Source organism: Camponotus vicinus, unplaced genomic scaffold (assembly GCF_025532165.1).
Source record: "Camponotus vicinus isolate PSW18456_S1 unplaced genomic scaffold, iyCamVici1.0 SCAF_3, whole genome shotgun sequence".
Classification (NCBI taxonomy): Eukaryota; Metazoa; Arthropoda; class Insecta; order Hymenoptera; family Formicidae; genus Camponotus; species Camponotus vicinus.
Genome location: NW_028141967.1, coordinates 9,257,836 through 9,283,553, shown reverse-complemented (window position 1 = coordinate 9,283,553; position 25,718 = coordinate 9,257,836). Strand labels below are relative to the sequence as shown.

The 25,718-nt window shown below is 47.7% G+C and overlaps 1 protein-coding gene, 1 non-coding gene and 2 pseudogenes across 2 annotated transcripts; 3 read left to right on the top strand and 1 right to left on the bottom strand.

The window, feature by feature from the left end:
• Positions 1-2,796: 2,796 nt before the first annotated feature.
• LOC145969541 (small subunit ribosomal RNA) lies at positions 2,797-4,073 on the top strand (annotated as a pseudogene).
• Positions 4,074-5,026: 953 nt separating this feature from the next.
• Positions 5,027-5,181, top strand: LOC145969515 (5.8S ribosomal RNA). Its single transcript, XR_014438138.1, has one exon. It is a non-coding gene; the product is annotated as a 5.8S ribosomal RNA (ribosomal RNA).
• A 1,234-nt stretch (positions 5,182-6,415) lies between these two features.
• Positions 6,416-8,778, top strand: LOC145969493 (large subunit ribosomal RNA; annotated as a pseudogene).
• On the bottom strand, positions 8,455-9,074 carry LOC145968882 (uncharacterized). The gene has a single exon (XM_083094745.1). The coding sequence runs from the start codon at positions 9,041-9,043 to the stop codon at positions 8,468-8,470; it is 576 nt and encodes a 191-aa protein (XP_082950871.1). The 5' UTR covers positions 9,044-9,074; the 3' UTR covers positions 8,455-8,467.
• Between the last annotated feature and the right edge of the window lie 16,644 nt (positions 9,075-25,718).

The following is a 25,718-nucleotide window of genomic DNA, read 5'->3' as shown; positions in this document are numbered from 1 at the left end:
AACGGTCGAATATTTCATAAACTATGCACTTTAAAAAGAAATGTTTCAGACAAAAGTTATATGGCTTGAAGGGGGCTATAAGATGGTGGCAACGATTTGACCTTGAAGAGTCATTTGAAGGTCACGTGAAGGTCATCGTCAATTTCTTAAATGGAACCCTCTATTTTTTATTGCATATTCTTATAGCTTATCTCGAGGACTTTCCAAAACACTATAATAAAATATTTTTCCCTCAAGTACTTTTTGAGTTATGAGGCTTGAAATCATTTCTTAATTTTACATAAACCGTAAAATATCTTGTAAAATATTCATTTTTCGATTATCTTATCTTAATATTTTTATGTACAAAATAATGAGAGGAATCAATTGGTGTAAAGAAAACATAGTTATTTTAAAAAAAAAATATGTAATTGTTAATTGCAAATTACATATTTTTTCTTAAAAATAACTGTGTTTTCTTTACACGAATTGATTTCTCTTATTATTTTGTACATAAAAGTATTAATGTAAGATAATCGAAAAATGAATATTTTACAAGATATTTTACGGTTTATGTAAAATCAAGAAATGATTTCAAGCCTTATAACTCAAAAAGTACTTGAGGGAAAAATATTTTATTATAGTGTTTTGGAAAGTCCTCGAGATAAGCTACAAGAATATGCAATAAAAAATAGAGGGTTCCATTTAAGAAATTGACGGTGACCTTCACATGACCTTCAAATGACTCTCCAAGGTCAAATCATTGCCACCATCTTATGGCACCCTTCAAGCTACACAACTTTTGTCTGAAACATTTCTTTCTAAAGTGCATAGTTTATGAAATATTCGATCGTTTCGGGACTTTTGGGACACCCTGTATAAGCGTTTGTGAAGAAAGCGCAGTAAATCGAAAAAGTCCCACAGCATTTTACAATTATCGCAATAATAGAAATATTGAATAACATCGGACGAATGTGTATCTCTGCGTGTGTGTCTGAAAGAGAGAGAGAGAGAGAGAGAGAGAGAAACGCTCGGCCGTTCGAGCTATCGTACGGTCCAGCGTGTTAGATATTTTGTCGGCGCGCGGCAAGGGGAGGGACAGCAGAGCACGCCGCTACTATCGGTTACACCGTCATCGTTGCGCCGCGCTGTCCTTCCCCTTGCCGCGCGCCGACAAAATGTCTCATGCTAGACCGTGCGATAGCTCGAATGGCCGATTTCTCTCTCTCTCTCTCTCTCTCCCTCTCCCTTTTTCAGACACATACGCAGAGATACACATTCGTCCGATTTTATTTAATATTTCTATTATTGCGAAAATCATAAAATGCTATGGGATTTTTTTCAATTTACTGCGCTTTCTTCACAAGCGCTTATACATGTATAGTACTTTGCGATACTCTGTATGTACAATAAAAAGGATATTTGCATATAACTTTCTACAAATTACAATTTATGCACGACGTTTGTTAAATCGATATAATCAAAAGCTAACAATATAAAATTATACTAATTGTTTGAGATGTAATATTGTATATTTATAAAACTTATAAGTAATATTTATTATATTTTCATAAAATTTATAAGGAACATTTATTATTTTTTCATTTATTTTTATTATATATATAAAAAGAAAGACATAGCTAATGAGAGCAATAATAGAATTGTTTATATATATACGCAATAAAGATCTATGCTCTAAAATTGTTGCTTGTACGAGACGATAGAGCAGTAAAAATGCAATATATCTTTTGCTTCAATAAACAATTAAATACAATACAAAGGAAAGCTTTCACATTGCTCTTCCTAAGTAAAATATGCATGTCTTTTTATTCTAGACAATACTGTCGGTAACATAACTATAAGTGTTGGTAATGTACCGACACTTTTAGTTATGTTAAAATGAGGGCGCCTACCCGTCGGAGTTCGGCTGCGACTCCGGCATCCTCGAGAACATCATTGAACAACTACAGCCATTCTATTCTTCAGAAGAATCCTGGATCTCGATTAAACTGCTTTATTCGAAAACGTTGGACAACGCAAATATAGTAAGAACATAGATCATAAGTTTTATATTTCTTATTACTATGTTATTTAAACGTAAATAAACTTACATCTATCATGTAAAATTTTAACAAATAATGTTTCGTCGCCTGCGTTTTACAAAAATATATTTTGCCAATCAACTGTATTATAAAAAAAAAGTGTATACTTTGATTACACTCGATTGATATAGCTAATATTTTCAATGTGCACTAATTTAATGAACACTTCAGTTAAACAAGGGCGCATCCCGTTTGGACACGTAACGATTGGACACTGAACGATTGGACACTGCATGATTGGACACGCACTCTGCACGATTGGACACCGTTCCACATGGGTTTGCAATATTCCACGCGAAACGAGGTTCAACACACACCACCGTGTGCTTTCGGTATTAAACGAGGTATATTATTGTACAGTTTTACATGGGATTGCACCAATCGTGCAGTGTCCAATCGTGCAGTGTCCAATTGTGCAGAGTGCGTGTCCAATCATGCAATGTCCAATCGTGCAGAGTGCGTGTCCAATATTACGTGTCCAATCGTTACGTGTCCAAAAAAGTGTCACCATATATAAAAAATTTTAAAAGATTTTTTTATGGGATCAATGTACTAACTAATTAATAATAAAATAATCGTCAATTCAGGACTGAAATATGACGTCAAAATAATGTTATATCAAGACGTCAATACAAAGTCATATAACATATCGATCATTTTGACGACATATGACCAAAAATGACCAGTTTGGAACGTCAAAATGACGTGTGCTTGCTACCTGGGTTGTTATATAGGAAAAGCTCGTAGTTGAATCTGTGTCGCACACCGTCGGTTCACCGCGGTGTTTAACTGGCGTGATGTGAGACGTCCTACCGGTGGGCTTAGCCTCGCGAGGGGCGGCCCAACTAATATCCCGTCGAGGTGCTCTTTACTGAGTGCCGAGTCGGGCCGGTACGTTTACTTTGAACAAATTAGAGTGCTTAAAGCAGGCTACCTTCGCCTGAATACTGCGTGCATGGAATAATGGAATAGGACGGTTCTATTTTGTTGGTTTTCGGAACTCCGAGGTAATGATTAATAGGGACAGATGGGGGCATTCGTATTGCGACGTTAGAGGCGAAATTCTTGGATCGTCGCAAGACGGACAGAAGCGAAAGCATTTGCCAAAAATCTTTTCATTAATCAAGAACGAAAGTTAGAGGTTCGAAGACGATCAGATACCGCCCTAGTTCTAACCATAAACGATGCCAGCTAGCGATCCGCCGAAGTTCCTCCAATAACTCGGCGGGCAGCATCCGGGAAACCAAAGCTTTTGGGTTCCGGGGAAGTATGGTTGCAAAGCTGAAACTTAAAGGAATTGACGGAAGGGCACCACCAGGAGTGGAGCCTGCGGCTTAATTTGACTCAACACGGGAAACCTCACCAGGCCCAGACACCGGAAGGATTGACAGATTGATAGCTCTTTCTTGATTCGGTGGGTGGTGGTGCATGGCAGTTCTTAGTTGGAGCGATTTGTCTGGTTAATTCAGATAACGAACGAGACTCTAGCCTGCTAAATAGGCGTACCTTATGGTATCGCGAAGGCCCCCGGCTTCGGCTGGCGGGTTTTTACTATCAACGTACAAACAAATCTTCTTAGAGGAACAGGCGGCTTCTAGCCGCACGAGATTGAGCAATAACAGGTCTGTAATGTCCGATGTTCTGGGCCGCACGCGCGCTACAATGAAGGAATCAGCGTGTGTTCCCTGGCCGAAAGGCCCGGGTAACCCGCTGAACCTCCTTCGTGCTAGGGATTGGGGCTTGCAATTGTTCCCCATGAACGAGGAATTCCCAGTAAGCGCGAGTCATAAGCTCGCGTTGATTACGTCCCTGCCCTTTGTACACACCGCCCGTCGCTACTGCCGATTGAATGATTTAGTGATGTCTTCGGACTGGTGCGCGGCAATGTCTCGGCATTGCCGATGTTGCCGGGAAGATGACCAAACTTGATCATTTAGAGGAAGTAAAAGTCGTAACAAGGTTTCCGTAGGTGAACCTGCGGAAGGATCATTAACGTTCCGGAGGTCCTACTCTGCGTCGAGAGTCTTTCGGGACGCGCGCTCGCAGCAGTCGGCGACTGAATGGACGAGAGAGAAAGAAAACACGTCTAACACACAGAGAAAGAGAAAAAAGGAATTGACGGATCGTGTATAAAATCGCGTCGACGCGCAGCGACACGACGTCTGGACGCGCCACGCGCGCGGCCGCGCCTCTGCGACAAGCAGCAGCGCGCGCGCCGACTTTCGCGCTTCGTGGTGCTGTCCGACTCTGTCGTCGTCGACGTCACTCGCGTGGGAGATGAGAGCGTTTAACAATATCCAAGACGCTCCGTCTCTCGCTTCACGCGGTGTCGCCGTCGCGTTCCGCTCGCGCGCGAGTCGCGATATGCGCGCGCACCCGTTGAACTTTGAAATTCTCATATTCGAAGAAATATATATGCGATACGGAGTGCCGAGACGCTTGACGCGATCACGTATCTCGCCACGAGCGGGAGCGTCGATTCGGCGTTAGCGCGAGCGAACCGGTGGTAACCTACGTCTACGCGCTCGCTTTCAACGTACGTACGTGCCAGCACTCGTCGTCGTCGTCGTCGTCGCTACGCGCCCTCCCCGCTAATGTCGGGGCAGAGGCCAGCGTGCGACGTGCGCCGCGCGAGAAGCACCGGCCGAACGTGTGTGATGAGGTGTGTGGCTGGCGGACGAGAGGACCATGGTGTTCGATGGTTTATTCAAAGAACTTTCCGCCCCGGCTCTTCCCCCGTCGAACGGGGGAAGTGACGCTCCTATCGCGAACCAACTTTGTGCCGTAGCCTCGATCCCTTTACCGGGATTGCGGCGGCGGTCCGCGCGTACTCGGACGCGCGGCCAGGCTGATCGAAGAGCAACGATTTTCTCTCACTCTTCGGAGTGGAGACCACGATGGATGAACTGTGAAGCGTTCGACGAACGCGACGAATGAAAAACGATTACCCTGAACGGTGGATCACTTGGCTCGTGGGACGATGAAGAACGCAGCTAATTGCGCGTCAACTTGTGAACTGCAGGACACATGAACATTGACATTTCGAACGCACATTGCGGTCCAAGGATACAATTCCCGGACCACGCCTGGCTGAGGGTCGTTTTAACAAACCTAAACTGCTTGCGCCCTTCCGCAAGCTGACGAGTCACGGCATAGCCGTGAAACGACAAAATGTTGTCGGATGTCGTCGCTGTGCCCCCGTCGCATTGCGTAACGGCGTATGAGCGATCGTTGGACGTTCGCCCGAGAGAGACTAGAGCCTCTTTGTCACCTTCCCAGTATGTATTGGCGACGGGTTCGACGAGAGGCCGTCATCGATTGGCGTCGTCTGAAATAACACCGCAGGTGTGTGCAGCGAGAGGAGTTATAAACAGGAGGAGAGAGGCGCGCGTGTACGCACAAAGCGTTTAAAGGATAGCGAAGCGCGCGCGAACGGCGCCCGGAGGCTGTCGAATGATATGGAGAGTTGTCGGCGGAGATATACACAACGACGACACACGAGAGAATATGCGAAAAGTTTAAGCGAGAGGAACGACGACGAACGACGCGCGACACTCGAATGATCTCGCTCTCTACGAGTGATCTCGTAGTTGGCGAAAAAAATGCAAAAAGAAAGCGGCGCAACAGCACACTCTGCGTCCGTCTTTCTAGCGCGTCGTTGTCTCTTCCGATCGCGTCGTCGCGCTGTGCGACTCTCTCTCGGTCTCTCGGTGCGCCAGCGCGCTCGCGCGATACCGCGCCTTTTATTACACGCGAGGCTTCGCCTCCTATCTCGCGGCGCGAGATACCTTACGGTAAAAATGTATGGAGAAGGGAAACCGCGGCGCGCGCACAGTCGTCGTCCGGCGGTACGCGGAGGGAGAGAAATTGCGAGAGAAATCCACCCTTAAAAAAGCGGATGAATCGCGAGCCGACCGCGTGTCCGAGTCCACGAAATTTTCGAACGAATATTGTGACCGGCATGCGTCGTCGTGTACTCGTCGAATCGATTCCATACCGCGCCCGTTATATATATACACGCGCGCGCGCGCGTTATAATTACGCCGCGCCGTGTTATTATAATCGTGGAAGTTAGAGGGACGGAAGAAAAGAAGCGCAAAACGATATTATAATATATCTATCTCTTCTCTCGCGTCCCCGCGAAACAAAACTAGATTGTTCCGCGCGCGCAATATCGGTCGGTGCGTTACCGCTAACAATAGTAGTAGTTAACAAACAATAATGATACTACTTAGCGCAATAACTCCACCACCGCACACTCCCTCTATCTCTCTATATCACTTTGTAGAGAGTTTCTCTACAAAACTCTGACGACCTAAGAGCAGGCGAGATTACCCGCTGAATTTAAGCATATTATTAAGCGGTGGAAAAGAAACTAACTAGGATTTCCTCAGTAGCGGCGAGCGAACAGGAAAGAGCCCAGCACCGAATCCCGCGGTTCCGCTGCAGGGAAATATGGTGTTTGGGAGGATCCGCTTATCCCAAGGCGTCGCGTCGCGTCTAAGTCCATCTTGAATGGGGCCACTTACCCGTAGAGGGTGCCAGGCCCGTAGCGACCGGTGCGCGTCTCGGGAGGATCTCTCCTTAGAGTCGGGTTGCTTGAGAGTGCAGCTCTAAGTGGGTGGTAAACTCCATCTAAGGCTAAATAGGACCACGAGACCGATAGCGAACAAGTACCGTGAGGGAAAGTTGAAAAGAACTTTGAAGAGAGAGTTCAAGAGTACGTGAAACCGTTCAGAGGTAAACCTAAGAAACCCAAAAGATCGAACGGGGAGATTCATCGTCAGCGGCGCTGGCTTCGCGTCGGTGGGCGATGTCCCGCGGAGTCCTCGTGGCTCGCGCGCGGGCACGCTACCGTGCGCCGATGTCCGGCTGTCGTCGTCGTGCACTTCTCCCCAAGTAGAACGTCGCGACCCGCTGGGTGTCGGTCTACGGCCCGGGTGCGGTGACTGTCGCGTCGCCGGTAAAACGGCACGCGACAAACCCTCGGTCGCCCGGCCGGCTGCTCGGCGGTACGCGCAAGGTATCAGGCCGCACTTCTACACGGTGCGTCGAGGCCGTCGCAAGCGCGCGCCACGGTACTCGGAGGTTACGGACTTTGCGCCGTCCCCGGTCCTGGCCCGCTGTTGGTTAAAGTACGGATCACCTTCGACAGGCCTGCGAACGTCTCTCTCACGGGGGACGGATACCGGTCGGCGACGCTACTGCTTTGGGTACTCTTAGGACCCGTCTTGAAACACGGACCAAGGAGTCTAACATGTACGCGAGTCATTGGGACTTGTCGCGAGACCTAAAGGCGTAATGAAAGTGAAGGTCGGCCCTGGCCGTCGACCGAGGGAGGATGGGCCGCGTCGCGATGCGGCCTCGCACTCCCGGGGTGTCTCGTTCTCAACGCGAGAAGAGGCGCACCCAGAGCGTACACGTTGGGACCCGAAAGATGGTGAACTATGCCTGGTCAGGACGAAGTCAGGGGAAACCCTGATGGAGGTCCGTAGCGATTCTGACGTGCAAATCGATCGTCGGAACTGGGTATAGGGGCGAAAGACTAATCGAACCATCTAGTAGCTGGTTCCCTCCGAAGTTTCCCTCAGGATAGCTGGCACTCGGCCGTTCCGCACGGAACGCGCGCGAGTCTCATCTGGTAAAGCGAATGATTAGAGGCCTTGGGGCCGAAACGACCTCAACCTATTCTCAAACTTTAAATGGGTGAGATCTCTGGCTTTCTTGAATTATGAAGCCACGAGCATCTCGGATCAGAGTGCCAAGTGGGCCATTTTTGGTAAGCAGAACTGGCGCTGTGGGATGAACCAAACGCAGAGTTAAGGCGCCCAACTCGACGCTCATGGGACACCATGAAAGGCGTTGGTTGCTTAAGACAGCAGGACGGTGGCCATGGAAGTCGGAATCCGCTAAGGAGTGTGTAACAACTCACCTGCCGAAGCAACTAGCCCTGAAAATGGATGGCGCTGAAGCGTCGAGCCTATACTCTGCCGTCAGCGGCAAGTGGGGCGGCGACGGGAGCGTTGCGCGCGTCGGACCGCGTTTGCGGCTCTCTCGCGAGGCAATCGTCTCCCTCGAGTCGTCACGAAGCCCTGACGAGTAGGAGGGTCGCGACGGTGAGCGCAGAAGGGTCTGGGCGTGAGCCTGCCTGGAGCCGCCGTCGGTGCAGATCTTGGTGGTAGTAGCAAATACTCCAGCGAGGCCCTGGAGGACTGACGTGGAGAAGGGTTTCGTGTGAACAGCCGTTGCACACGAGTCAGTCGATCCTAAGCCCTAGGAGAAATCTTATGTCAATGACGGCGTACAATATACTCGAGTGTCGAAAACGAAAGATTATAATATGTATATAATGACACACGCCCGTCGGGCGAAAGGGAATCCGGTTCCTATTCCGGAACCCGGCAGCGGAACCGCATACAATTCGGGCCCTCGTAAGAGTGTTCGTCGGAGTAACCCAAAATGACCTGGAGACGCCGTCGGGAGATCCGGGAAGAGTTTTCTTTTCTGTATAAGCGTTCGAGTTCCCTGGAAACCTCTAGCAGGGAGATAGGGTTTGGAACGCGAAGAGCACCGCAGTTGCGGCGGTGTCCGGATCTTCCCCTCGGACCTTGAAAATCCAGGAGAGGGCCACGTGGAGGTGTCGCGCCGGTTCGTACCCATATCCGCAGCAGGTCTCCAAGGTAAAGAGCCTCTAGTCGATAGAATAATGTAGGTAAGGGAAGTCGGCAAATTGGATCCGTAACTTCGGAATAAGGATTGGCTCTGAGGAGCGGGGCGTGTCGGGCTTGGTCGGGAAGCGGGTCTGGCTGACGTGCCGGGCCTGGGCGAGGTGAACGGTCGGCGTTCTCGCGCCGGTCCCGGGATCCGAGCTCGGTCCCGTGCCTTGGCCTCCCGCGGATCTTCCTTGCTGCGAGGCTTCCGTGGCGGCGCGAGCCGTCGTGGTCGTCCTCTTCGGCCGCCATTCAACGCTCAGCTCAGAACTGGCACGGACTAGGGGAATCCGACTGTCTAATTAAAACAAAGCATTGCGATGGCCCTCGCGGGTGTTGACGCAATGTGATTTCTGCCCAGTGCTCTGAATGTCAACGTGAAGAAATTCAAGCAAGCGCGGGTAAACGGCGGGAGTAACTATGACTCTCTTAAGGCGAGTTAGTGGAGTCAGAAGCTTAGCGTCGGATTCACGTGCTTGGGATCCCAGGATCGATTCCGTCCAGAAGCTGGTTTTCTGTGCGTGCTTTTTCAGGGTGAACTGCGGGTGTTTTCGGTGCGACGTGACTGGCTCTACTGGGGGGCGTAGTTTGGAATTTTTCCGACTGCGCCTTAAGTCGGTTTCCTCCTCCTAATAGGGACTCGCCCTCTGCCTCCTTCAGACGGAGACCAGAGAAGAGAGGATTCCGGCGCTACCGGGCCCCTGGGGTTGCCAGCCCCTTCGGCTCGTATTAGTTGGCCCAAATATACGCAACCAAGCCTCGGATGATAGCGGGGGGCCCGCTGGCCCCTCCGCACCAGCTAACCCCCTTGCCCAGGGGAACGACGCCGGCTACCGGTGCGAGTTTCCAGGATGCAGCAGGACTTTCTCCACTACAAGAGGACGAGGAGTACACCACCAACGTACCCATAAAGATTGGTTCGACTCACGACTACAACCTGCGGTCGATAAAGTAAGATGGTCGGCAGAAGAAACAGCAATGCTGGCAAGAAAAGAAGCTGAGCTTGTGAGAGAATCGAACCCACGCTTCATTAATCAGGAATTAATCCGCTACTTTCCGCAACGCACACTGGAGGCCATCAAAGGAAAGAGAAGAAATCAGGACTATAAGAGCCAAGTCGAAGAATTCCTGAGAGAAACCGAGAACCGAGAACCGAGAACCGAAAACCGAGAACCGGGAACCGGGAACGAAGAAGAAACCGAGAACACTCTCGATGATACTTTCCTGGATTACCTGGAGTCTCTTCGACGACCTAGGAGCCAAGAATTCCAGGAAATAAAATTGCACAGCATCGCTATCGAAGCCCGGGCTTCCGGCAAAAAAGCTACATTAGAAAAAGTAGCATTATATCTGAGGGATATCTTTCCCACGCCTCCACAGTGTTGTCGAGAACAAGCCAAGAGGAGGCCTGTCACCGCCGCTATGACAAGTAGAGAAGCCAGAAGAAGAGATTACGGGGCCATGCAGACCTTATGGCAGAGAAATAGACGCCGCTGTGTCGCCGGGATCCTGGACCCAATGGGTCCAGTTAATCAGCCTCCCAGGGAACTGATGGAGCCTTACTGGTCCAGAATAATGACCACAGAAGGAGGAATGTCCCCACCATCAGACAATACTCAGACCCTGGATGGTATATGGGCACCTATTACGGAGAGCGATCTTAAATCCTCAAGAATTCCCCGGGACTCTGCCCCAGGTCCTGACGGGGTCTCCACCCGGCTATATCGATCGATGCCTACCGCGGTCGTCCTCCGCATTTTCAACCTTCTGATGTGGTGCGAAGAATTGCCAGAAGATCTTCTCCTGTCTAGGACAATATTCCTCCCGAAAAAGAAGGACGCCAACGTACCAGGAGACTTCAGGCCTATCACTATTCCACCGGTACTTGTCAGAGGCCTCCATAAGATTCTGGCGAAAAGATTAGAGAGCGCTCTGGACATAGACCCCAGACAAAGGGCGTTCCGCTCTATGGATGGTTGTGCGGATAACATCTTCCTCCTAGACACACTGCTACGTTACCATCGTAAGCAGTATAAGTCACTATATATAGCCTCCATAGACGTGAGCAAAGCATTCGATGCGGTCACTCATCCAGCAATTGAGAACACACTGACTAGCCTAGGAGTGCCCCCCCCAATGATAAGATATCTGGGACAAATATACGGCAACTCAAAAACCCGCATTGAAGGAGATGGGTGGAAATCGGCGCCAATACACCCGAAGAGAGGAGTTCGGCAAGGCGATCCCCTCTCGCCAGTCATATTCAACGCAGTAACACACCGACTGCTAAAGAGATTGCCCAAAGAAGTGGGGGCACGTATGGGAAACATCTCCATTAACGCGGCGGCATACGCGGATGATCTGCTACTATTCGCTTCTACTCCAATGGGTCTGCAGCAAATGATCAACATAACGGCCGACTATCTAAGAGAATGTGGAATGAGCATCAACGTAAATAAAAGCGTGACAATTGCAATCAAAGCGGCCCCCTACTTGAAAAAGACCGCAGTAGACCCGGCACTCACTTTCACCTGCGATGGGCAACAATTACATAGCATGACCAGATCTAATAGGTGGAAATATCTCGGTGTGATCTTCACGCCAGAAGGAAGAGCACAATGCCGGCCTGCTGAAATGGTGGCTCCATATCTGGAGACTCTTACGAAAGCACCACTAAAGCCACAACAACGGCTCTTCGCCTTGAGAACAATGGTCATTTCTAAACTGTACCATCAACTAGCTTTAGGTACAGTTAAAATAGGAACGTTGAATAAGACAGATAAACTTGTCAGAGAAGCTCTACGCAGGTGGTTGGCTCTGCCCCACGACACGCCCACCGCATACTTTCACACGGCAATAAAAGACGGAGGCCTTGGTATCCCAGCAACTAGATGGACGGCCCCATCTCAGAGACGCGGAAGATTGCTTAAGATAACTCAAGCACTCAACCATCACGGGCTTGATAAATTCATCGAAGATGAATTGAGGATCTGTACTAGGCGTCTTACGGATCATGGAGTAACCTACAGCACTCCAGAAATGATAGCGCAAAGATGGGCAAAGCAATTATACGATTCCGTAGATGGAACAGGCCTGAAAGAATCTTCGGGTACTTCGCACCAACACCAGTGGCTCGCAGATGGCAATAAATTCTTAACAGGAAGAGACTTCATCAATTGTAATCGAGTGAGGATCGGAGCTCTGCCCAAGTCGCGTACATCAAGAGGAAGACGACAGGATCGCGGATGCCGAGGAGGATGTCTGGCTCAGGAGACACTCAATCATGTGCTGCAACACTGCCACCGAACACACGGCTCAAGAATAAAGAGGCATGATGCCGTAATAAAGTACATCGCCCGTAATATCCCACGAGGCGGATATGAGGTCCATTGGGAGCCACATTACAACACAAGAATAGGTCTAAGAAAGCCAGACCTTGTAGCTGTGCTGGGTGAAACGGCGGTGGTGGTGGACGCTCAAGTAGTTAGCGAACAAACAAACCTCGCGATGGCTCACAGGAGGAAGATCGAACGCTACGAAGATCAGGCGGTGGTCGACGAAATTAAGAAGCAACATGAAGTGCGAACGGTGATTGTGACTTCGGCAACGCTCTCATGGAGGGGGATATGGGCCCCCGACTCGGCGAGCGAACTTAGGCGACTAGGTTTCGTTCGAGCAGGAGACATCAAAATAATCTCAACTAGGGTCCTCATAGGAGATATAGCGGCGTTTAGAATATTCAACGCTACCACATCGGTGAGACCACGTGCTGGAGTAGGCTAAGTCCCCCTAACACAACCCCCTTAGGTGCTGCCTGCCTTACAGGCATAATAAGGCCCTCCCCTTAGTTGTAAGGTACATGAGATGTATTGTATATATGTGTGTAATGTACAGAAAGATACTAATTTACAATAAAAGAGGTAGAAGGCAAATTTTTTTTTTTAGCCAAATGCCTCGTCATCTAATTAGTGACGCGCATGAATGGATTAACGAGATTCCCACTGTCCCTATCTACTGTTGGGACGTAGAGTGGGATGCTGTCTGTGCTTACTTCCCGTCGGAGAAATCAATGCAGCAGGACTGACAATTTATAGCAAACACGAAAGATGGTGGACAATTATAGACACGAAAGATGGTGAAAATTGATAGGCGAGGTTGGTTGCGATGCGTCGCGCCACCCGTTGTAGCAAATACTCGAGATTGGCTTAGTGCTAGCGGCTGGAGAGAGATCTCTCCTATGGAGGTTTATACCTCCATTAAAACCTACAAATTTAAATTATTGCCGCAATGTGCACAGGCTCAACTCGTCTTGAGGCCTCAAAGCAACACGCCGCTCTCCAACTTAGGCGTTTTCCGGGGTCAGCTTCTGAAAATAACACGCCGCTTACATCTTAGGCGTAGCCCAGGTTGGGCTCGGGCTGCTTTATCTGGATCCTAAAGCAACACGCCGCTAGCGAACTAATTATTTTAAAAGCAACACGCCGCTGACAAACTTTGAAGTTTTGTAAATAATTTGAAGCAACACGCCGCTGGCTAACTTTGAAGTCTCGCTAAGTTTGAAAGCAACACGCCGCTGGCTAACTTTGAAGTTTCGCTAAGTTTTGAAAGCAACACGCCGCTGGCTGACTTTAATGTTTCGCTGAATTTTAAAAGCAACACGCCGCTAATAAACTTAGGCTCGAGGAAAACTAGTTGGCGATCTCGGGAATGACCCGGGTCTGACCTGGGTTTTGTTCACCTCTTGGTGCTTAGCAGAACGCTGACCTCGTGACACCATATCTTGCTGTATCTTGCTGCTCCGGGTGGCGTGCCTCTTTTGCGCTAGCTAAGCTGATTTGCTTTGAACCGTCGCAAAGCAACACGCCGCGCGGAACTTGGACAATTTTGGGCGTAAATTGCAAAAGCAACACGCCGCGCTGGACTTAGAAACTTTGTGTCCAATCTAAAAGCAACACGCCGCGCGAGACTTATAAAATTTTCGTGCTTGCTTTAAAGCAACACGCCGCGCGGAACTTGTATATTTTCGTGCTTGTTTCAAGGCAACACGCCGCGCAGGACTTGTAAATTTTTCGTGTCTGTTCCAAAGCAACACGCCGCGCGGAACTTATGAAATTTTCGTGTCAGTTTCGAAGCAACACGCTTCGCAGAACTTTATTTTATGAAAGCAGCATAACATACGCTGCTAGAAGGCTTGCTGCATTGGTCGATCTGGCGGTGACATTTAGGAGAAAACAACATCATTCTCCTGCCGGGCAGTGTCCCGCGATACGGGGCGACTGCGTTCTCCCAGAATAACCATGCTTCTCTCTAGGACGTCCGGGTGTCACTGCTCTGCTGAGCTTGCGTCTGAAAGCGCAAGTGATGTAGAGCAGGTAAGCCCGGGGTCTTGAGAAGCGATGGTTGGGCCGTTGAAGCGATCTAGACCTCTAGTTAGGTCCTTTAGCCTCTCACGAGCCCCGAGGATCTGGTAGGGAACGTGCGTTGCCGGATACGGGATGCGCATTCATCAGCCTCTCCTGTGTCAAGTCAGTGCACTCACACCTCCTCGTGGTTCCCGACGGTAACGTTGTGCCATTCAGTACAACGGCTAAGTGATCACTGGCGCCGCTTGCTCCTCAGCAGCCGAACATCAGGCGCTTAAGCACAAGAGAGGAGCATCGGTTACCTAAAAGAGTGCAAACAGCTCTGCCAAAGAAGAGATACGTAGTATCAAGAAATCGTCTTACCTATCAACAACTGATGGAATTTGGTCTTGGAGCATACGAAGTCAGAATCCAAGGTTTGAAGGCACCATGCCGATGGATGCATGGCCGTTGGGACTCAAAGCTGCAACGGTCGCGAATGGTCCCTCCAGGGTACCTGCCGTCCCCCTGGAGCAGACTAGGCTTGCTCACGTATTGAGGGCTCTGCGTGAGTTGATTTTTATTCTCTCATACTCGTGGGACTGAAATGGAGAAAAATAAAATAAACCTTAAACTTAAAACTGGATTGATGAAAACGACGACGACCAAGCCTAAGACCCCGGACGCGAACATGGAAACGGAAATATTTAGAAGGAGTACTTCTACTCCTCGATCTCCGCCAGCAGGAAAGCCTGATTCCAGGATAGATATAGGCTGTGTGGAGCAAAGAGCATTAGCAACGGAATTGGCTGAGATTGAAAAGGATTACTCTGTGGAAGATAATTCGGTTTTAGCCGATATTGTTAAAGAAAGATCGACCTTGGAGGAGTTCTTATTTAATGAGAGCAATAAAGTTTCAAAAAGTGCTATAAAATTTATTCTTAGCAAATGGAGCTTTCTTGAAAGCAAACTCTATGCGGATAGACTGGAAATAGAAAAAATTAAAGCTACTTACCAGAATAAAGATCCCCCGAAGACGTACGCTCAAGTGTTGTCCTATCAGGTGGGCCAAGCTGCTCCCGCGATGATACCTGAAACAGAAAAGAAAATTAGAAACGAACATGAAGTTGTCTTAATAAGACCAATTGAGGAAAAAGACATAAGGAGCAACGAAGAGTTAAAACAGGATCTGGTAAAGGGGCTGGAAGGATTGAGAAATAAGCTAAAAGTAAAAGGAATTAGACAGATGAGGAATAAAGGAATTGTTGTGGAAGTCAAAGACAAGCGAGACGTGGATTTAATAAAACATACAGATTTAAGGAAAGTAGGATTAAAGACAGAAGAGCCGAGCAAAATTAATCCTTCCGTGATTATTTATGATGTGGAGTCGGATCTGAAACCAGAGGATCTGAAAGACGACTTAATAAATAAGAACTTAGAAAATTTGGACGAGAGCCTTGTAAATGAGCTCAAGAAAGATATTTATTTTAAATTTAAAATTACAGCTTCAGAAAATAAGGTGCACTGGATTGTACAGTTACCGGGGCTACTGTACAGAAGTTTAATCAATAAGTCAAGATTATTTATGATGTGGAGAACATATAAATTTAGAGAGTATCTGAACATCATAAGATGTTTCAAGTGCCACGGATACGGACACATCTCCAAAAGTTGTGAATCCACTAATCAGCTGTGCGAGACATGTGGCAGTAAGGACCACTTAAAGGCTGCCTGTACGAAGGGAGATGCACCATCCTGTTCAAACTGTGTGCGGAATAGGAGAAAAGATACGAACCATAGTGTTCGGAGCGCATTATGCCCAGAATATAAGAGGCATGCTGAGATATACCGGCATAAAATAAAATGGGATTGAAATTGGCACAAATAAACGCTCAGCGATCCTCTGCCGCATCAGCAGACTTAGAGATGATTATGCGGGAGCGAAATATCGACATTCTCTGCGTTCAAGAGCCCTATGCATATAAGGGTAGAGTGAGAGGTTTCACATCATCAAACCTCAGAGTTACGCAGCCCGACTGTGATGCCCCGTGGGTCTCGATAGTTTCGGCTGAGGAAAGAGTACAAGTTTTCAGAGTTGCGCTCGAAGAAACGGAGCATATTATGTGCGTCCACGTCATCACAGAGGCAGAGGAGCTCTACATTATTAACGTGTATTGCCAGTTCTCTCTGCCAATTGAGCCATTCCTCGAGAAGCTAGAGAGGATTTTGGACAAGCTAAGAGGCAAGAGTGTTTTAATCGCAATGGACGCAAACGCTAAATCGATGACATGGTACTCTAAAATGACAGATGAACGTGGCAGGATCGTGGAAGAGTTCCTTATCCACAACGATCTCCATATTGCAAACAAGCCTTGCGACGTGCCTACGTTTTTATCGACTCAGGGCGAATCTAATATAGATCTGACTATCGTAAGTGGAAACATTATAACAGCAGTACAGGACTGGAATGTCTCGAACATTTGCACGACGAGTGATCACAACTTGATCTTATATAGTTACTGCCGAGGCTTGAGTAGAAGACGAGTCTTATACAGGCAACAAAATTTTAATATTAAAAAGACAAATTGGGACAAGTTCGAAGAACTAGTGGAGACAAGCTTTAACGATGAAGTACTTCATAAACTGGCCACATTAAATAGTGAGAGTGCGGTAAAACTCTTCAATGCCAACTTGGAAGATGTCTGTAGTCGTTCAATTCCAAGGAAGAAACATGGAATTAAGACAGTACCGTGGTGGAACAACGAAATTGCCAATCTAAGAAAGGTTACTAAAATGGCAAAAAGGCAACTAACGCGTGCACGAAAAATGAACATCACCGACTCTATCCAGTTCTGCGAAGAAGCCTATAGAAAGAGCAGAAATAAGTACGTTTCCCTGATTAGGAAAAGTAAGAAAGAATCGTGGAAGGAATTTGTCACGATAGAAGGAAACAAAGATCCGTGGAGCATCGTTTATAAAATCGTCAGGGAAAAGATACGTACATCTGAGACGGCTTGCTCCCTGGTATTGCCTTCGGGATGCACGACGATGGGTTGGCGAGAAACCTTTTCCGCACTAATGGAAAAGGCGGTTCCCTCCGATAACCTGGAACAAGAAGATGATAGACACAATGTAATAAAAGACAAAATAGAAGGATATTTTAACTATAACGCTGAAAGTCCAATAACGGAGTTAGAAATTGACAAGGCAATACGCAAACTTAAAAATAACAAAGCACCGGGAATTGACATGTTTCACAACGAAGTTCTAAAATGCTTATGGTTTAAGAAAGGTGCAGCTATATTTAATTTATTTAATAATTGTCTCCGAGAGGCTTGCTTTCCAAGCGATTGGAAGATTGCGGAGCTCATTTTTATACTAAAAGACAAAAACAAAGATCGTTCTAAACTGAACTCATACAGACCAATCGCCCTATTGCCTACAATAGGGAAAGTCTACGAGCGTATAATTATGGATCGAATACAGACATGCTACGAGGATCTGGGACTAGATTCTAAAAAGCAATTTGGTTTCAGAAAGAAGAAGTCGACAGAGGATGCCTTTATCACATTAAGACGAAGTATTATTGAAACGGATAAGAAATATGCTGTAGCGGTGTTTGTGGATATTGAGGGAGCCTTCGATAATATATGGTGGCCGGCTCTAATGGCAAGAGTTATGAGTTCAGGGTGTAGTGGCACTCTTTGGTCGATTATAAAGAGTTACTTCGACAATAGAAAAATGCTGGTCAGGACGAAGTATGACAAATTAGAACGTCAGATGGAAAGAGGCTGTCCTCAAGGATCAATTCTTGGACCGACTGCCTGGAACTGGGCGATGGATGAACTGCTAAATAAAATTGAGACGAACTTTAACAGTGCACAAACTGAAGTGATAGCGTACGCGGACGACTTGGCAATCATAATAAAAGCCAACTCCAGAAGAGAGCTGGAAGTTATAGGAAGTAAAGTTTTAGAAGAAGTGACAGGATGGTGTAATCTATACAAACTAAGAATTTCGACTGCGAAGACTACTGCCCTTCTCGTGAAAGGCAAGTTGGACAAGAATAGGCTACCGATTTTAAAAATTGACAATAAGAACATTATTTATTCAAAGGAGACGAGATATCTAGGTCTGATAATCGATGACAAGTTAAATTTTATTCCGCACGTAAAACATCTTAGAAACAAAGTGACGAATTTTATAATGTCTATAAGAAGGATTGCTCGAGAAAAATGGGGCATCAAAAGACATATAATTGAAGTACTTTATGACGCGGTTGCCTTACCTATTATAACGTATGGAGCTGTTGGGTGGTACGATAAAACTACCCACTCAATGGTCAAGAGAAGTCTGCTTGCGACGCAGCGGGCCTTGCTGCTCCTGCTAACCAAGTCATGTAGAACAACAGCAACAGTTTCAATGCAAGTGATAGCTGGTAAACCTCCGTTGGACCTAGAAATTGTTAAAAGAGGTATAACATCTAAATTAAAAAGGAACATGCAGGTAGAATGGCGAAATTACCTATTTCAGCCGAATAACGACGTGCCTATTGACATAGCTCAAGAGATGAACACATTACAGGTCTCTCTTGGGCAAGAATGGCAGAAAAGGTGGATTGAAGAAACACGTGGAAGAGCCACCTTCGACTTCATAAAAGATGTTAACTTCACTAAGAGCAGAAGCTGGTTCAAACCCAGCAGAGAGCTTGTGTATATTATAACAGGCTACGGACCGATAAAATCATCCTTGTATAAAAGAGGTGCGGCCGAAGACGACTCCTGCAAGTATTGTGGAGAAGAGGAAACAGTGGATCATATAATTTACTCTTGCGATTTATACGAAAACTTGAGAAAGCAAGACTTAAAAATAAGCGAACTACTAAAATCAGAAATGATTGAAAGCGAACAGAACTATATTAAGTTCCTTCAATTCGCAAAAGATGTCTTCAAAAAGAGAGAAACTTACCGGGAGACTGTGGACTCTCAAGATTGATACAAACCTGAAAAGAAAAGCCAAAATTAAAATACTTTTAGAAACTTAGAAGAAAGAAGAAAAGAAGAAAGAAGAAAGAAGAAACAAGAAAGAAGAAAAGAAGAGTGAAGAAACAATTAAAAATACAAGAAGTAAAAATAGACATACTTACCTGTTGGAAACAGGAACGATGACAGTAGACGGTCTGCCTCCTCGTGGCAGGGACGGGCAACGGTGCGCCAAGGCGTAGCGGCTAAACGACCAAAAATCTGAAAAGTAAAAGTAAAAATTGAGCTAACAACAACTTAAAACAGAAGATCAAGAAAGACGTAAAAGAAGAGAAGGAAAATACGAAAGATAAGATAAAGCGGCAATGAGTTGATGCTCGAGCCGCAGAAGAGTCGTCGATGAAATGAAAAAAAAAAAAAAATGTCCCTATCTACTGCCGGGCAGTATTGTGGGTTGTTGTCCGTGCATATCTCGTTGGAGAGATCAGAGTGCAAGCTGAATTGATAGAGTACACGTTGGAAAAGTACACGTTGGTTTAAAGATCTTGGTGGATAAAGCGAAGCCGGCTGCGGCTGGTGGTGCCACTGTGGAGTGGCGGGCATACAAGAATGACCTCTGGCGCTTAAGCGACCCGGAGAGAAGCAGTAGAAGGCCCAGACCGCGATGGGCCAAATAGATATCCAAGGAAGAAATGTAGGGAGAGGTGCGTATCTTCGCGATGCCTTGGCTCGCCTGCCAAGCTCCGATGGCGTACCTGCTCCTGAACGGACTGATCTTAGGCGCGGGATTGCATCTGGATGTTGAGACTAGTCATCATGTGTCGCAGCGTGCCCCGATTTTGTCGGGGCGAGGTGTACGCTGCTGACGCGTATACTGGTTTCCGTCTGGGTGCAATCCCGAAGATCAGTCCAAGAGCTGCTTAGCTCTCGTGTGGTGGCAGCACCTCCCACGACACGAGTGGCAGAGCGCTAGGGTGGGTCAATGCTCCCCACCCAGAGGGAAAAATTATTTTCCCTCATTTTATTTTTTTATAAAAATTTTTTTGATTTTTATTTTTTATTTTTTCTGCTGCTTCTCTCCTCTTTATTTTTCTTTTTTTAGAAAAATTTTCTTTTTATTTTTTCTTTTGGGTCGCGGGCGCCTCAGGCTCAGCTCATGCTGAGGCCTCAAAGCAACACGCCGCAAAACATCTTAGGCGTTTCGAGGTCAGCTTCTGAAAGCAACACGCCGCCAGACAACCTAGGCGTGATCCAGGCATGACCTGGGATCACCATTTTTCAAAATTGAAAGCAACACGCCGCCAACCAACTTAGGCGTACCCAGGCATGACCTTGGAAATTTTCAATTTTTGCAATTTTCAAAGCAACACGCCGCCCGACAACTTAGGCATGACCCAGGTATGACCTGGTAATTTTCTGAAAGCAACACGCCGCCGACAACTTAGGCATAACCCAGGTATGACCTGATAAATTTTCACCTCTTGGTGCTTAGCAGAACGCTGACCTCGTGAGGTCATATCTTGTTATGTCTGCTGCCCCGTATGGGTGCTGCTGGCGGCACCGGCCGAGCGGGGCCGGGCCGCGGAACGACGCCGCAAAGTTTTGGCGGGACGGCGAAAGCAACACGCCGCTGGAATGCTGTCTGCTATACAGCATCGGCAGAATTAGGCACCGTCAGCATGCGCCGGGAACGGTGGCCTTTGGTAGTGCATGGCCAGCTTGCTGCTCTGATCGATCCAGCGATAATAGGAGAAAACACCAGCTCTCTCCTGCTGGGCAATGACTCACGATACGGGGCAGCTGCGTCCTCCCAGAATAACCATGCCTCTCGCTGGAACGTCTGGGTGTCACTGCCCTACTGAACTTGCGTTTAAAAGCGCAAGTGATGTTGGGCAGGTAAGCCCGGAGTCCTGAGAGGCGATGGTTGGGCCGTTGATGCGATCTAGACCTCTGGTTAGGTCCTTCAGCCTCTCACGTGCCCCTTGGATCTGGAAGAGGGCGTACGCCGCTGGGTGCAGGATGCGCATTTATTCGCCTCTCCTGTGTCAAGTCAGCGTTTCACACCTCCACGTGGTGCCCGACGGTAACGTTGCGCTTCCCAGCGCAACGGCTAAGTGATCGCTGGCGCCGCATGTTCCCCGGCCGCCGAACATCAGGCATGGCCAGGTCTGCTTAGGTGGAACATCGGTTGTTGAATGTTTTGCGGGCCAAACCCCAAGGACCGTGGCTGCCTATCGGTGGTCGCGGTAAGGGTATTGGCGCACCCAGGGTGCCTTAGCCGTTCACACCGCAATCCTGGAGGCTTTGCTTAAGGGAACGGGGGCCTTGGCTTAATCGCCCGGGTCGCGAGGTGAGTAGCCTCTATAAAAAACGCCTCCTAATCCTAAGCAGAGGTGCGCGGTGATGGGATGCATGGCCGGGGGGTGGACCGGTCACGAGCGGCCACCTCAGAATACCTGGCGACCTTCTGAGTAAGAAGCCTTCTCTCCGGAAAGAGCGTCACCCGGAGAGTGACTTTTAGATCGTCTCAGCTCGTGGGAACAAAATGGATTCAAGTAAATTAAAATTAAACATTGGGGAATCGGGGGGTTTAGAGAAGGAAGGAGAGAAGGAGTCGATGACTCCGGTCGAGGTATGTGTGGAGAGTATGGACGTGAGTGCGGGTAGACGTGAGAGAAGCGAGAGTGTGTCGAGCAAAAAGAGTGATGCGAGTGTGGGTGCGAAGAGAAGGAGAGTTGTGGAGGATGAAAGTGCTGGGGCGAATGAGTTAGCGTGTCTGAGGATGATTGGGTTGAGACTCCGCAAATTCCTATTTGCGGAGGTCAACAGGGTCTCCAAGAGTACGAGTGAATATATATTGAATTGCGTGGGTGAATACGAAGAGCAAATGATGCGAATGTTAGCGAGGAATGAGAGATTGCAGGGGAGGTTGGATGAGTGTGTGAGCCGTGTCGGTCGAGATGTGGCCCAAAATGTGTGTGGAAGCGGAGCGAGTGTGAGTTATGCGAGTATGGCTGGTAAGAGTGTGGTAAAAAACTTGAATGTTAATGATACTAGAGTGAATGTTGAAAGCATGAAAGACAGGAATTTTGCAGTTGTAGTGAAAGCGAAGGATGCGAGTGTTAAAATGACGAGTGAGCAAGTGAAAGAGAAAGTTATGCGTGATGTGAGTAAGTCGTTGGATGTGAGAGTTAAAGCGGTGCGAAAGACAAGGAGTGGAGGAATAGTAGTCGAGACAGTAAGTGAGAATGAGTTAATAAAAATTAGAGAGTGTGGTAAATTTGGTGAGATTGGTCTGAGTGTGGAGATGCCCCGTAGGATTGGTCCTAAGATGATTGTTTATGATGTGCCGAATGAGATGACGAGTGATGAGTTGATGAGAGAATTTTATGAAAAGAATGTGAGGAGCTACGTGTCGGAGAGTGAGTTTAAAGAGCGTGTGAGGATTGTAAGCAGAGGCGGCAAAAAGGGTGCGGCTTGTGGGAATGTCATCCTCGAGGTGCCAAGTCGAGTGAAGAATGTGGTGTGTACTGAAGGACGAGTGTTTGTGGGATGGAAAGCGTTTAGAGTGAAAGAATTTGTGAATGTTCTGAGATGCCATAGGTGTTATGCCTATGGCCACATGAAGCGTGAGTGTGTGGAAAAGGAGAGTTTGTGTCAGAAGTGCGGTACGAGTGGACATATGGTGAGGGAATGTAAGAATATGTTTGCGTGCAGAAATTGTAGAATTAAGGGGAGTAAGTGTGACCACTCGGTTTTGTCCGAAGAGTGCCCGGAATATAGACGGGCGCTCGAGCGTGAAAAGGCAAGAGTGAATGATGATGAGTGAGTCTTGTTTAAATGTTGTGCAGTGTAATTGCCAGAAGGCTTACACTGCAATGTGTGATCTAGGTGAGTGGTTGTATGAACGGCGCGTGAGTGTGGCACTGCTGCAAGAGCCGTATGTGAGATTTGGGCGTGTGACCGGTCTGCCGGTGAGTATGAATGTTATTGCGTGCGAGAGTGAATCAATTAAGGCAGCAGTTGTCGTGAGTGATCCTAGCTTAGATGTGATGTGTGTGAGAGAATGTACGAATGAATTTGGTGTGTGTGTATGGGTAAAGGGGGACTTTGGCGAGTTATACGTGGTGTCCATGTATTGCCGGTATGGTAAGTGTATCGAGCCTTACTTGGCATACATGGACAGTGTGCGAATGATGTCCAGGGGAAAACGAGTGCTGGTGGGTATGGATGCGAATGCCATCTCTCCCTTGTGGTTTAGCAAGGGGGAAGGTGGTAGCAGAGAGAGTGAGATGCGCGGTAGAGCTCTCGAGGAATGGATCGTTGCGAATGGTATGAATGTGCTAAACGTGCCAAGCGAAAGCTTCACGTTTAGCGGCCCGAATGGTGAGAGTGACATTGATGTCACTCTCGTGAATGATGCGTGTGTGGGGTGCCGGTTTGAATGGGAAATAAGGCCTGACTGGGGTATTAGTGATCACAATGTGATACTAATACGGATGATATGGGACGATACTGTCGGCGGGATTGAAGATGTGTGTAGATGGATATGTAAGGATGCAGACTGGGAAGGGTATATGAGTGATCTTGTGGAGAGTGCGGCTGAAAACGCCAGATTTATAAATGATGAGATGAATGCGAATGAAATGTTGGAGAATGTGATGAGATGGATCCTGAGTGCGAATGATAGGTGGTTGAAGAGGCATAAGCCCAAGTTAGCAAGGAAGCTTGTATGGTGGACGGAAGAATTAGAGAGACTGAAGAGGAAAGTAAGGAAGTGTAGGCGTGCCTACCAGCGTGCGAGGAAAGGTGATGATAGGGACAGGACGAATGCGAGGGCGGATGAGTATAGGCGAGCGAGGAATGAGTATAAGGAGTGTATATGGAGATCGAAAGAGGCAAACTGGAAACAGTTTGTGGGCACAAAAGGTAATCAGGATCCGTGGGGTTAAGTGTATAGAGTGTGCATGGGGAAATATAGGCGAGACTTATTGAGTAGTATGAAAGTCGGTGATAGAATGACGAGTACGTGGAGAGAGAGCGTGGATGTGTTGTTCGATAGGTTCTTCCCGGCTGCACGAGCGAGTGTGGAACGTGTGGATGAAGCGCAAATGGAGGAAAGACAGTTTGAGTGGGAAGAAGTGAGTGAGGCTATAAAGTCGATGAGATTGAGGAAGGCACCTGGTCTGGATGGGGTAAGCACGGAGATGTTGCGTATGATTTGGAGAGCGATACCGGTTTGGCTGAAGAGAGTGTATGATGTGTGTTTGAGCACTGGCTGTTTTCCCTTGGCGTGGAAGCCTGCGAGAGTGGTTGTGTTGCTTAAGTCCCCCGATAAAGTGCGGTCTGAACCAGGGTCGTACCGGCCCATATGTTTACTATCTGTGCTTGGAAAGGTGCTTGAGAGAATGATGGTGAGAAGATTAGAGCGAATGATGTATGGAAGAATGTGTGACGCACAGTTCGGTTTTACGAGGGGCCGGTCGACCGAGGATGCATGGAACTGTGTGCTTGAATGGGTGAATGCGTCCACGAAGAAGTATGTTTTAGGTGTGTTCGTGGACTTCAGGGGAGCGTTTGACAATTTAGAATGGGATTGTGTGCTTGAGAAACTGCGTGAGATCGGGTGTGAGGAAATGGGATTGTGGGAGAGTTATTTTAGCGATAGACGGGTGTGTATGAAAGGGGTGCGTGAGACTGTATGGAAGGATGCCCGTCGTGGCTGCCCGCAGGGGTCCATCTGTGGTCCATTTATATGGAACTTTATGATGGACGACCTGCTGTGGCGGCTGCGCGAGTCTGAGTGTAAGGTAGTTGCGTATGCGGATGATTTGTTGCTGATTGTGGAGGGACAAAGCCGAGTGGAATTGGAAAGAATGGGTACCGAGTGGATGAGAGCTGTGTACGAATGGGGAGTGAGAGTGGGTGTAAGTGTGTCCGAGGAAAAGACGGTGTGCATGCTTATGAAAGGTAGTATGGCTGCGACGAGGCGACCGAGTGTAAGAGTGAATGATGTTAATGTCAAATATGTGAGCTGTGTGAGGTATTTGGGTGTGTGGATGGGCGAGAGGATGAGCTTCAAGCCGCACCTGGTGTGCTTGAGGAGAAAGTGTGTGAATGTGGTAGGTAAACTACGGCGTGTACTAAGGAGCGAATGGGGCTTGCGTAAGAGGGCAGTGCGTGTGTTGTATAAGGGGCTGTTCTCTGCTTGCGTTATGTATGGAGCGAGTGTGTGGTGTGGTATGATGAGATTTGGGTATGCGAGGGATATGATGAATAGATGTCAGCGAGTGGTTCTGTGTGCGTGTTTGAATGTGTGTAGGACCGTTTCTACGGCGGCGATGCAAGTGTTGATGGGTGGTTTGCCGTGGGATTTAGAGTGTATGAGGAGGGGTGTAAGGTTCAAGATGAAGAGAGATTACAGTGTAAATGAGTGTGGTGTGGTTGATGATGACGAGTTGAGAGGAATGGATGAGAGTGAGCGTATGAAGCTGGTGGATGATAGATTGTATGATATGTGGCAGAGAAGATGGGATGAATGCGAGTCTGGGCGAGTGACGTATGAGTTTATTAAGAATGTGAGATTTGCGGAGATGAATGTGT

Coding starts and splice junctions, on each gene's coding strand:
- LOC145968882 (XM_083094745.1), bottom strand. CDS start 9,043: ATGGCGGCCGAAGAGGACGACCACGACGGCTCGCGCCGCCACGGAAGC.